Source organism: Limulus polyphemus, unplaced genomic scaffold, assembly GCF_000517525.1.
Source record: "Limulus polyphemus unplaced genomic scaffold, Limulus_polyphemus-2.1.2 Scaffold1786, whole genome shotgun sequence".
In the NCBI taxonomy this organism is placed as follows: Eukaryota; Metazoa; Arthropoda; class Merostomata; order Xiphosura; family Limulidae; genus Limulus; species Limulus polyphemus.
The window spans coordinates 170,111-183,089 of record NW_013667396.1 but is presented as its reverse complement, the minus strand read 5'-3'; the positions used below and the strand labels follow the sequence as shown (position 1 = coordinate 183,089).

Sequence of the window (12,979 nt, the reverse complement as noted above, 5' to 3'; positions counted from 1 at the left end):
AATGTACATGTATATTACACATAATTATTATTACTTGCCTTATAGTACATCCAGGCCAAGAACTAGACTAATATTAGTAGCAATAAAACAATGCAAGTGCCCAACTGCCTACCAAAAGACATAGATACAGGTCTTGGCAATACTGAAAGTTAGAGTTCGAAGTCATATAATGCTTTTAGTATCATTGCTACAGCATAAGTGCAGCTTCCAATTAATGTATAGCTCTAGAGATTTACAAAATACAAGCAATAAATTTAGGCTTAGATATATAATAAATCATGATGTGCTCATATGCAGCCTTGATCATGACAGCTTAGATCAGCCAATACATATATTTTCCCAATCAAGTAAAGCTTCCAAACAAAAAACTAACAAAATAAAATAGTAGATAATCTCAGGTATTTGTTGCAAATGCCTATTCTGTTGAGGAGAAAAAAAAATAAAAACTTGGTGATAAATCAACACTTAACATTAGCACCCATAATTCTCTTCAGGTTTGTAAAGATTTTGATGCCCAGGTGGCATTTAAAAAATATTAGTGGTTTTGAGAATCTCTGGCAAAATGTAGTTTTTGTGGTTGAAATGTTCTCTAACCATTTTGCTTTTCATTTTAAAATGAAAAAAATCCCTAAATACATAAAATAAATATATTTCAAGAAAAATTATAGATACATGTTGGGAAGTTTATTAATTTGCAAACTAGAATGGCTTGAAACAATGTCATTTTTTTGTTATGGCAAGTTAATGATAAAGGTATATATATATATATATGTATACAATTCTAAGAATTTATAATTGAAAGCAGAGTAAAATGTATAACAATATGCCAATCACATCATATCTGCTATATTCAGTATCGACAAGGTCTTTCACAAAATAATGGGGCTAGAGTTAGGCAATGAACTCGATTAAGCATAGATAATATTGAGTTAGTGTCACATTATTTAATCAATTAATCACAATTACATTTATTAATATAATGAAAATAAACTAATCAAAATTAATGTTCCTGATTATTACTGTTGGATAGTCATTATCATATTGTCATTATGATTTTGTAATTATTCAAGGTTTTTCAACTCAATCGATTAGGGTCTTGACTCATGATAACTAACCAAATAAGTGAAATTAGTGTTTCTGATTATTACTGTTGGATATTGTCATTATGATTTTGTAATTATTCAAGGTTTTTCAACTCAATCGATTAGGGTCTTGACTCATGATAACTAACCAAATAAGTGAAATTAGTGTTTCTGATTATTACTATTTTCAACTATTCCTACTATCCACATTTCATATAAGAATAATCCACTAGTTGAATGTAATTAATTAATGAATCTAACTATTAACTGATTATCAAATTCCACAAATTGTACAGTTTTAAACAAGGATCCTCAGGCTAACTGAGATGCAACAGTGGTTCAGATGCATTTTAAATTACCAAAATGTATGAACAAACTGTAATGTTGATTAAGTTTCTTAAGAGCAATTTTTATCAATTGTATACAAGTTATTGACAAGTCAGAATTGAGATAATATTTAATAACGTAATTCTATTATTTTTTAAAAACCAATATGTAACATACACATATTAAACTAAAGGTTAAAACATGATCAACAACTACATTAAATTTACAACCCCTATATACTGTACATAACAGTTACATGTAAACCTGTACAAGAATAAAAGATTTACGAAAATTTCTATTATAATCTCAAAATACTGACACTTTCAGAGTGATTAAAAACACAATACATTCAAAATAATTATGTTTAAAAAACTAGCTTGTTCTTAAACTAAATTTCACCAAAAGCTTTCCATCATTCTCAATCAGTATATCAAGCCTATCCTTAAATAAAGACAAGTATCATCTGATCTGGACAGCATTTACTGTAATATCCTGGACACTGATATAGATTTGATCAAACTGCCAACTTCATATCGTTGAAAAATAAAAAGAGAAATAATAGTAATGCTAGCTTGCAAGAACAGCAATTTAGTTATGCAGCATCATATTTCTATTTGTTATTCCACAGAATTTTAACTACATTATACTGTCTTTTGAATTGAAATCACTATTCAATTCTATTAGGTCATGTAAACGTGTAAGTACTTCCTGCATCATACAATAAAATAAAAATGCACTCAAAGGCAACAAGTTTTTTATAATACTATCACAAAACTGTTTTATTTTATATTACAAAAATAAAACTTAGCATTAAGAAAATTTTACAAAATACCAAATAATTTTGTATTTGTTAAAATGTTAGGTACATATAATGCTACAAAATTTCAAGTTGTTTCCAAATGTAAAGTTTTTTTATCTTTTGAACACATTCTTAATTTCCCTTCGCAAAAAGCTCACACTCAGCAAAACAAGGGTGTTAGGGTATTCTCTTGTATTATTTATTTTTTGCAAACAGATATTTTGGAGATAACTCAAAATATATACATATGTATACAAAACAAGGTTTCATACTAGTTGAAAAGAATTACATAAAATGTATGTGAGAGTATCCCAATGTTACTAAACTATTTTTAAGTTATTTTGCTAAACAATCAGAAAAACTCTTACCTTCTTCTAAGAAACTTTTTCTCCTATTGGTTTTCCTCACAAACTCAGATGGCAATGATGATGAGAGAGAGGATGAAGTCTGAGACGTTCCATCTGTGATGTCAGCATACATATTGGTTGGTTGTGTACTGACAGTTTCACAGACATCTGATTTTGACCTAAAATGTTGCTTTTTCACATGAAGTTTAGAAGGGCTATTACATAATGATTTAGGAACATTGTTCCAATTTTTTTATCAGTCTGCTCTTCCACTGAAACTGACACAGTTCTGCTACTTCCTCCTTCAACTTTATTATGTGTTGGGCAGTTTCCTTGGTTAGGCATTTCTTTTGATATGTAGCACAAGGAAGATTCTTTAACTAATGTAACAGATTCTTTTAAAGAATCAGAAGTCTCACTTTCATCAACATCAGATTTAGCAATTATTTGTAGACTTATATCATTTTCTAAATTTCTTATAGAAGTTGTAGTCTGCCAAACAAAAAAATCAGACATAGAAACAATGCTGTCACTAACTGACCTTCTTAAAATGTCTTTACTAGTAGTTACTTGACTTCCATAAAATGTAGGTAGGCTAAGGCTCGATGCTGTTACTGAACACTGTTTCCTTAATGGCCATGCACTTGATGAGTCATGAAAAGAATAAACATCTTTAAAGATTGGATTTCTAAACAACTGATGATTAGTGCTTGAACAACTCCAAGTCCTTACTAATGGCCATTTAGGAAAATCAATATTTTCTAATTCGGATGCAAACTGAAGACGAGGTCCCGCACTTTTTGTTCTCTTTCTTTTTGAATGGTATTTAGGCTGAGATTTACATTTCATAATTCCTAAAAATTCACAAGTGGAAGAGGAAGAACTATCAGCACCATCTTTTTCCAAATTCTTTCCTTTAAGCCTTTGTGCACTTGTTTTCCATCTATGTTTCTTCATCTGATGCTTTTTGGCACATCTTTTTTTGGCTATTGTTGTCACACCTTTCTTTCCTGTGGGGTACGACATACTAAGCGCTTTCCTAATTTGGCTGTAGATGTTTTTTTCCATTTTTCCATTTGGTGATTTGACTTTCAAAGAACTTTGCTGTTTTTTTCTCAAACTGACAATTTTATCCTCAAGCGGCTGTTTGATGTCTTCTTTATCAATAACACACGAAGTCCTCCAATTGCCTTTCAGTTCATAGAGGTCTTCTATACATGAATAACTTCTTACTATTTGTCTTTTTTTCAGTTTCTCTCTAAGCTTGCTACTTCCAAATCTAACCAGCTTTAAAATATTAGACAAGAACATTTTAGCAAAAAGTTTTAAAAACATACAACTATAATAATTAGTTAATTATATTTAAATTATTAGTATGCCTGTTTTAAAATAATTCCAAAAGAACTTGTCTAATATAACAATGATTGTATACTCCTCCCAGACTACTCTCACACAGAAGGACAGAATGAGTCAAACTATGAAATCATTGAAACACACCTGTATACATTATTACTAAGTTCAACAAACTTAGGAATGCTAAAGCTGTTAATATGCTCACTGATGTGAACAACTAGAAGTGTGTGTCTACTTTTCAAGTACACTGAATTCTACAGACACTTCATATTTACTTTTTCTTTTTGAGAGAACTTGGAGGAACATAAAATACATAAACAGAATATAATCTAAAATGAACAAAATGTAAAAATAATGCATACAACACTTTTAAATATACAAATTTTGATACACAAACATTAGAAAACTTAAAAATAAGCAATACTTATAAATATATGATGGGGCATATAAAATTATAATTGAACCTTTAAATTACTTAATATCATGTGGCTACACCTACAGGTAAATGCTAATAATATGAAAGGGCTGAATTTTTTTTTAATTGTTTAAACTAATAATGGGTACAATTTGTAATCATTATATGACATTTAAAAGTATTACTGAAAAATTAATTTTAAAATGTTTTACACGAAAGATTATACCCGATTAAATTAATATATAAAAAACATGTCAGACAGCAAAATGACTACATTAAAGAACCATCAGAAATAAAACTCCAAACTTGTACTTTTATTTTATTGATTTAAAAATTCCAAAACCTTGTAGCTGTTTGTGGTTAGAATTGGCCTCAAACAATGTTCGATTGTTGGTTATGCATAATCAATCAATGATAAATTATGATTCAATTATTGGTAGCAGAGTAACTATTAATTAAACAGTCCTATGTAAATTAACATTTTCTTAAGTCGAAAGTGTATTCCCAACAATACCTACCTCCTCTCACACTACAGCTATTACTCGACTGCCAGGGTTTCTTCTTTTGTCCATTTAAGCACTGGTCCAATTTTTTCTCGCTTGCTCCAGTCTTTTATACCCCATTTAATTGACATTGGAAATATTTGCCTCATGACACTCTCCACCTACATTAATTATATATAGTGGAACTGTATATAAGCATCTTATTCACATAATGTTATCACTTTTTCGACACTGACTCAATCCTGTATGCCATACTCAACCAAAGGAACAGAACTTATCCAATCTGGAATTATGAACATTCTTGCTCATTTCCCAACTGAGTGGGCAAGGAAAATTCCAGTTGCCCTTAGAATTATGGGGAAAACACGGAACAACTGTGCTCAGGATGGGACCACTCCGCATTTGGAATTACGAGGGTATAGTGGACCCTCTTCCTAGATCATTGCACTGAACCAATATTGATCAAAAAGAAAGGCCACGCTCACCCCAACTGGATAGTTGAGCATCAAATCTGAACCAGTACTACAAGTAGACTCCCACATAGGCTGGTGCCTCTCCTACTGACATCTGGGAAAAACACCCAGGGACCTGGGTAGGGAGGTCCCTAATATCACCCTCTTCTTGAAGAGTGGAGGAAATTCATTCAAACACTTTAGAGGAATAGCCTCTGTCCACTGCCTCAGCGACTGGAAACTGGGTGGGGTAAGGACTCTCTAGCTCCACTAGTAGGAAACGAGTAATGCACATTGGGGAGTCCAGAGGAACAATACTCTGGAAACATTGCAACAGATGAATCAATTTCCCTAAATTTTTAAAAGCAAACCTACCCCAATTTATTGAATCCAAGGGTCAGCAGGGATGGGCAGGATCTCCTTATGCTTTAATCATGATAGTCCATAGTGGTTCAGCATAGTAAAATAATACCACCAGGCCTGCCTGTAGGTGGTCTTGTGGAACACCCGATTTCTACAGAACCTGTTGCAACCGAAATAAAGTATATTGTGTTAGTTGCTATTATTGAGGAATTGGTTTGATAAAAGTACATCTGACTGGGCAACACTCGCCACAGAGCAAGATCCTATGAAAAAGATGTAAGGGACCCTGGAAAAGACGAGATTAGTAATGAAATACTCACCCCTCTTTATAATCTAGTGTATGTGGTCAGTATAGCTACAGGGGGTAGTCAAAAATTCTCAGAGGAAGAGACTGCTAGATCATGCAATTAATGTGAGATAAAAGTATTGGGTAAGGTCCACATACCAGCCCACACAATTTAACTGAGGAGATGTGACTCACAAAAGTCCCCTCACCTCCAAAGAGAACCCAAACTACATAATATGCATCAATTTTTGTACCCACCCTGTCAAGGTAACAGGGGATAAATCCTGGGAAACTGAGGGGTCACAATGAATAAAAAGCCATTGTCTAGCACCTCCAGAAGCTTCATTGCAGGCAACCTAACACTTCAAGGCCCTCACTTGACATAACAAACAACCAGAATCTGCTTGATCATAGATGTGAGAAATAGCTGTCAGATGAATAGGTGAAAAGGGTATATCCTCTTCCCTGGCTGTCAGTATCTTAGGTAAGAAGGACCCATCTCGTTATAAAATGATGCAGTGTAAACAACTCCGACCAGTGACATTTGCAGGCCAGCAGCAACAAACATGAAACCGTAATGTAAAGGTGATACATGTTACATCAGGCTAAGGGCTCAAACAGATGTCTAGAAAGAGCAGGCAACACCACCTTTATATCCCAGTGACGTAACTGAAATGAAGACCTGGAAATCCAGAGGATCACTGTTCATGATCCACTGGTTGCATACAGACCATGGAAGAGATCTCATGCACATTCATCTCAAAGGAATGAGGGATACTAGTGATGCCCAAATCTCCAAAAAAAGAAAAAACCATCTCTGCAGTGGAGTAATAAAACGTGAGGAAAAAACTGGACTGCTTGTTCCATAGTGTGGAGTCAGATGGGAGTTAGCTGAGCCTGACTGATATTTGTGTTGAAAAAGACACCCAGATGGATGAGATATTCAGTTGGGAAGAATAGATATCTCGGCTCTGATAAGAAATCCTGCTGTGGTTGCTTCTGAAAGTAGAATGTGGGTATGATGTTCTGCCAACTGATGAGATGATGCCAGCAGTAACTGGTCATCCATACTATGGTGTGTGCACAGGCCTAGGAAAAAAAGGTTTGTACAGTGTGTCAGAACACATAACGTTGAACTTTATCATCCACAGTCCTGGCAAAAAATGCCAACACAGAGTGAGGAATGATACCACTGAGAACTTTGGAGGATCTAGGAATTGATTTAGACGAGAAAAATCTATGACCAGATGCCAATCTTATCTTCTTGAACACAACAAACAGAGGAGAATGAAACCCTCTCTCCACTGCTCCCTTGACCAACAAATCTTTGATAGCTGTAAACAAAGTTCCAAATTTCGAGGATCTGCAGGAGGAGGAACACCACAGGTTAGGAGGATAATGGTGGTGGAGATGTGAACTGAATGGCCAATCCTGATGCAAGGACTTCTAGTACCCATGAGTCTGTGGTAAAGGTTTTTCCACACATCCAGAAATTCTCGGAACCTAGGCCCCACAATCCCCAAAAGCATACGAGAGAAACTGACCCATTGTGGCATTTTGCCCAAGGGGCTGATGTTGGGGTTGGGACACTCAAATAGGGGTGGAACTCTGACTCCCTGTAGGAGTTGAGGAAAGTAGAGAAGTCTATGAAGACACGGACGAATGCATACAGGTGACATCAACCCTCGATTCAAAAGACACTGAAACACCCACCAAAATCAAGGGTCAAAGAAAGAGGGCCTCACATAACTCATGGTGTAGGGATGATAAATATCTCAGCACCATAGATAGGGTCAGACGATTCCTAGAAAATTTTGATCTATTCAGGTTGACCACAGACTCCATTCTGGATGCCTACATTTCCAGGAGCAGATATAGTCTCTGAGAGTCTAAATATGCTTCCACCTGGCAGTGGTACGCTAAAGCATGTGGCTTTGACAAACGTGGTGGACAAGGCAAAACTGTCCCTTCTGTAACTGAGTAATAAACCTGCCTCCTTGAACTACAATATCAGAAGCTGGATGGAGAAATAAGTATTCACTCTCATACCTTTCTGCCATCAAGGAAGGCATAGAATCAAAAGCAACTGGGGAAAAACCCAAAACATCACACATTCGATTTACCACCTGAAGAAAAGGATCCAGAGGTGGCTGATCCAAAGGCAGACAGAGCAAAGGAAGGTGTTGGAAAAAGCGAATCTAAATTATCTCCTGAATGTCCAGGAATGCCTGTGAGTGCAGCCTCCAATATATGTCTCCATCTCATTACGGATATGGTCACAAACAGCCTCAACTGAGGGAGACCCCACCCCCACAAATTCGTTAGCAACACTACATATCAGAAGTGGGATAGGAGAGACTGGATTTGCCTGCATGTCATCAGATACAGTGATCCAGGAATTCATGCTGTGTATAAGCTTGCCAAACGAAATTTTTTTTGTATTATGAAAATCAAAATAGATAATTCAAAGAATGTGCAATATTTCCAACAGTCATACAACAGAGAAACATAAGTGAATGCTTTGTCGAGAAAAAGTACCAAGATAGAGGGCAGAATGTGGTAGGTGGAGTGTCACGAGACAGATATCGCCAAGGGCCATTAAAGTGGAATAAAAGACTGGAGCAAGCAAATAAAAATCAGACCAACGCTTAGATGGGCAAAGGAAGAAATCCTAGCAGTTGAGTAATAGCTGTAGTGTGAGTGAATGTATGTATGTTTAGGAATAAATGATTTGGATGAATATTATTGAATGTTTATAATGAAGAATGTAAATAGGCAGCATCTATCCATGATTCCAAGGTCTCTGAAACTCCAGAAAATAACAGAAAAGGAGCCTCCCGTACTTCTTGGAGGGCAAGAGATGGTAGATGAACACTCTCCAACAAGGCATCTCTACCCAATAAGTCCCAGCAACAAACAAGTGAGGAAACTAATGAAAGAACTGAGGCCGACAATATGACCATGGTGGTCGTCAGCAAAGGTCCCATGTTGTCCTCAAACTGGTGAGGAGAACATTGATAGGCTTCAGACAAAAGTTGGAGAAAATATAAATATCTCAGGACTGTCATGAGTGTCAGACAAATTTGAGAAAATTGTGATCTGTTTAAAGTGATCTCAGGTTCCAATCTAGAAGGCCATATGTCCAAAAGGGTGTCCAGTTGAGAATCTAAGTATACTTCTTCCTGGCAGTGATAAACCAAGTGATAAACGTGGAGGACAAGACATAGCAGATTTTCCAGCATGAACAGCAATATCTGGAGAAGGAGAAAGAAATAAGTAGTCACTTGCCATCCTTTCTGCCAACAAGGAAGGATTAGACTAAAAAACAACGGGGGATAATCCCAATACCTCACAAACTCAATTAACCAACTGAATAAAAGGAGCAAGAGGTGGTTGATCTAGATTGTCTTCTGTCGACCTGATAAACCAAGGAGCCAGAAAAAGAAAGTCTAAATTCTCCCCAACATGTCCAGGATCATTTGCAAAAAGCACCTTGGTACTCCCTAAAGAGACACCCCAGTCTGCATATATGTCTCCTTCTCACAATGGATCATATCATGGACAGCCTCAACTGAGAGTGGCTCCTCCCCCATATGTTGACAAACGTCAGATAGCAGATGTAGAATAGGGGAGGTCTGGTTAGCCTCCCTGGTGGAAACATTAACTCGGGAATTCATGCCCAAAAAACGGCAATTTTGTATGTTTGAATTAATGAAATTAAACTAAATTTTCACTGTAGAAAACAGAAATCAGCATTGAAAGTTGTAATTGAAAAACATTAATAATCAAACTGCTCTTGTATAGAAACCCGTGCCTAACACTTTGTCGAGAAAAAGTGATTACATTATCTGAATGAGCTGCTTATATACAGTACCTGGATAGAGGGCGTATTAATGTTGGTGGAGAGCTTTGCAAATTAGATATTTCCAAGGGCATTCAAGTGAGGTATAAAGGACTGGAGAAAGCAAGTTCAATACTTAGATGGGTAAAGATGTAGAAACTTTGAAGATTGAGAAATAGCTAAAATGTCAGCAGATGGTAGGTATGTTTTGGAAACCTATCTTCCCCATGTGTCTGCCTTAGAGATTTGCATGGCACTAACCTTTAGGCAATTCCTACCTAAATTCACGAGATTTATGCAGCAAAAGCTCTCCACCAATAGGAGGGTGACTCAACCTCCCTGCACACAAGCTTCCTCTATGCTTTTGGACTCGTGATCTTCCTTTTATGATGAGCCAAGGAATAAGACGTTGCACTGAAAGTGGGAGGAAGGGTGGGAAGAGGTAATTATCTATTGGAAATTCATTTTCAGATAAAAAAAATGTTAACTTCTGAAGCAATACACACCTCTGCATTCAGAAAGCTAGAAGGAGAATCCCCAGGGAACATGCCTCCATAAGTCATCATTATTACCCAACCTGTTAAGAAAATAAGTCACCCACACAAGAAGTAGAAGACAGTACATGAACTAGAGTTCATGACTGAAAAAAAAGAAAAGAAAGGAAATTACGTTTCCTCAACATCACAAATTTAGTTACATTTACAAAGAAAAAACACATCTGAGGTGTTCACTGCTGAGGAACACAATGAAAATCACGAGTACGAAAGCATAGAGAAAACTAGTGCAGAGGGAGATTGTGTCACCCTCCTACTGGTGTAGGGCTTTTGCTGTATAATAATGTCATTATGCAGTAGCACAAATCACAAGAAATCTTGTGAGTTTAGATGGGAGTTGCCTAAAGGATAGTAGCATGCATATCTCTAAGGTGGACACACAGGGAAGATAGCTTTCTGTGTGAAGATGTGTGCATCACCTCGGAATTACCAATTTTTAGTATCATCAATGATTGTGCACACCACTAGTAATTATAATGTTGTGTAACATTTAAATTTCCTTCAATGATACTGAATAATGTATTGCAGAACATTTATATATGTATTGTTTAATTGAAAAGATATATATCTTGTTAGCATGACAGTCACTTAAAAATGGAAGAAACTTGGATCAACAGTATGTGTACAGTGCATTACATCTGTAATTGTCCTCACAAGTTCTTTGGTAACTATTTATTCATAAACTCCTGTTAAATATATATTAACATATTAGCAACATCAGTTTTCTAATTCGAACCTTCTGAAACAAAAAAAAAGACAGAGAAGGAAGTGACAGAGTGTTTAGTTCTAAATAATTCCTCTGACAAGTGAAATCTATTAATTATTTTGATATTTAGCCACACAGAGTATATATTTCAACCAACCAAATCTGGATCCAATTCAGCCAATAGTGAAGGCTGACCACTTTCAACTGCTTTCAAGCAAAGTATCAGAGCTTGAGTGTAGGATGGGGAACTGAGGAAGGCATTGTCTGAAAATGAAATAACTGATGATTGATCTTCTATACAGAACTATAAATAAGAGATATTTCAATAGTTTTTGAAAAAAATGTTCATTCACATAAAAAAAGGAATGACATGATACTGATGTTAGTTTTTAACTGCTTTTTAAATTTTGTTAGACATTTTTTAGCTTCATAACTCTTTTTTGCCAATTACACCTTTCAGATAGGAAGTATACCTGATTGATAAACTCCAGATAAAACCTTCATCAACTGAAGTATTTGCTTAATACTTCTCTATTAATGATGAAAGGTTTAACAGCTTAATAATTGTATTGATATACATATGTGCATAAACAGTTTAACTATCATGTATGCAGCAGTAAATAATCTGGGAAGATAAAATACTTTATGTAAATTAAGTTTTCATGGGAACTTAGGTTTAGAAATTCTTGCAAGTTTCCAAGCTAAATTTCAAGTTCAATACTAATTTCTATGTGACCAATATTACAAAAGCAGGCTTTCACAGTTTTAATCTAAACTGTTGTTTTTATTGGGCATTTTTTCACACACAGATATCAGTGAATTAAATAAAATTTTCATCTACTGCTAAATTTTCAGTGAACAAATTAAGTTTTTAGAATGTATGTATAATGTTGTTTGCAAAACAGATCCATATTCACAAAAACAAGCAGAATAAATACTATTTAACTTTCAAATCTAGGGCATTCTTTTAAGTTCTGTTAATTTCCCAGACACATCAAAATAGTTTTTTAAGGAATTTTCTCCCTGATGGTTTTACAAATAAACTGCCTTTATACAGAAACATTGGATTTGAAAGGAAAAATCCCTCAACTTTAAACACGATATACTGCACAAATGTTTTTTTTTTTAATTCAGACAATGATGTATCATATATGGCATAATACCATTCAATAAAAATTTATTGTATACATACGTTAAAAATTATAATAGATGTAAATCTCTAACAAACATATTTATATATGAAAAAAAGTATTTGTTTTTAAATCTCAAAACTTTTTACCTCTTTAGTCACTTCCGTTATAAATCAAATTAATACAAGACTTGTAAATACTGTATATTCAGATCTTTATATGAAATATTTTAATTAGAATTTTTGGATAAAAAAGTTATTTAGCTGAGTTATTATCTACAATTAATATGTAAGTACATATTAAAAATGAAAATATACGATATCAGTTAAAAATGGCTATCAATATGTATATTAACTACAATGATTACAAGTTTCCTGTACTCAACTTCTCATGAACCAAACTCATCTATAAAACTTAACGTCTCAGGTTCATACTAATTTGCATCATTTGTATGTAATACTGCTACAGAGTACATACTTACAAAATCAGAATGTTTCCTCAGTATTGGTATTTTCATACTAGACCATCTACAACATAACAAAAACTGACAACAATACCTGTACATTTAACCTTGTGCACTTTATACATATACAAAATTGTGTATGTACATTTACACACCAACATTATTATCAGAAGTATGCTGTAAAATTGACATGTTGAAATTCAGGTCTGTTTATGTATAGTGTTTCAACCCCACTTTCTTTAATCATCACTCACTGTGGAAACTTTGGGAAACTCTCAGCTCAAAGAGCAAGGTCACACAGAGATGAACTTGGAATGGCACATGAATAACAAGCACATCTTTAGGATCATATAATGTT

At 34.7% G+C, this 12,979-nt stretch overlaps 1 protein-coding gene across 1 annotated transcript in view; it reads right to left on the bottom strand.

Moving 5' to 3' along the window:
• The window catches only part of LOC106464930 (run domain Beclin-1-interacting and cysteine-rich domain-containing protein-like), an 80,589-nt gene that overhangs the window by 49,354 nt on the left and 18,256 nt on the right, over positions 1 to 12,979 (bottom strand). Inside the window, 3 exon segments of the mRNA XM_022392743.1 lie at positions 2,577 to 2,748; positions 2,751 to 3,842; positions 11,186 to 11,292. Of these exon segments, the coding sequence (XP_022248451.1) occupies positions 2,577 to 2,748; positions 2,751 to 3,842; positions 11,186 to 11,292 (1,371 nt within the window).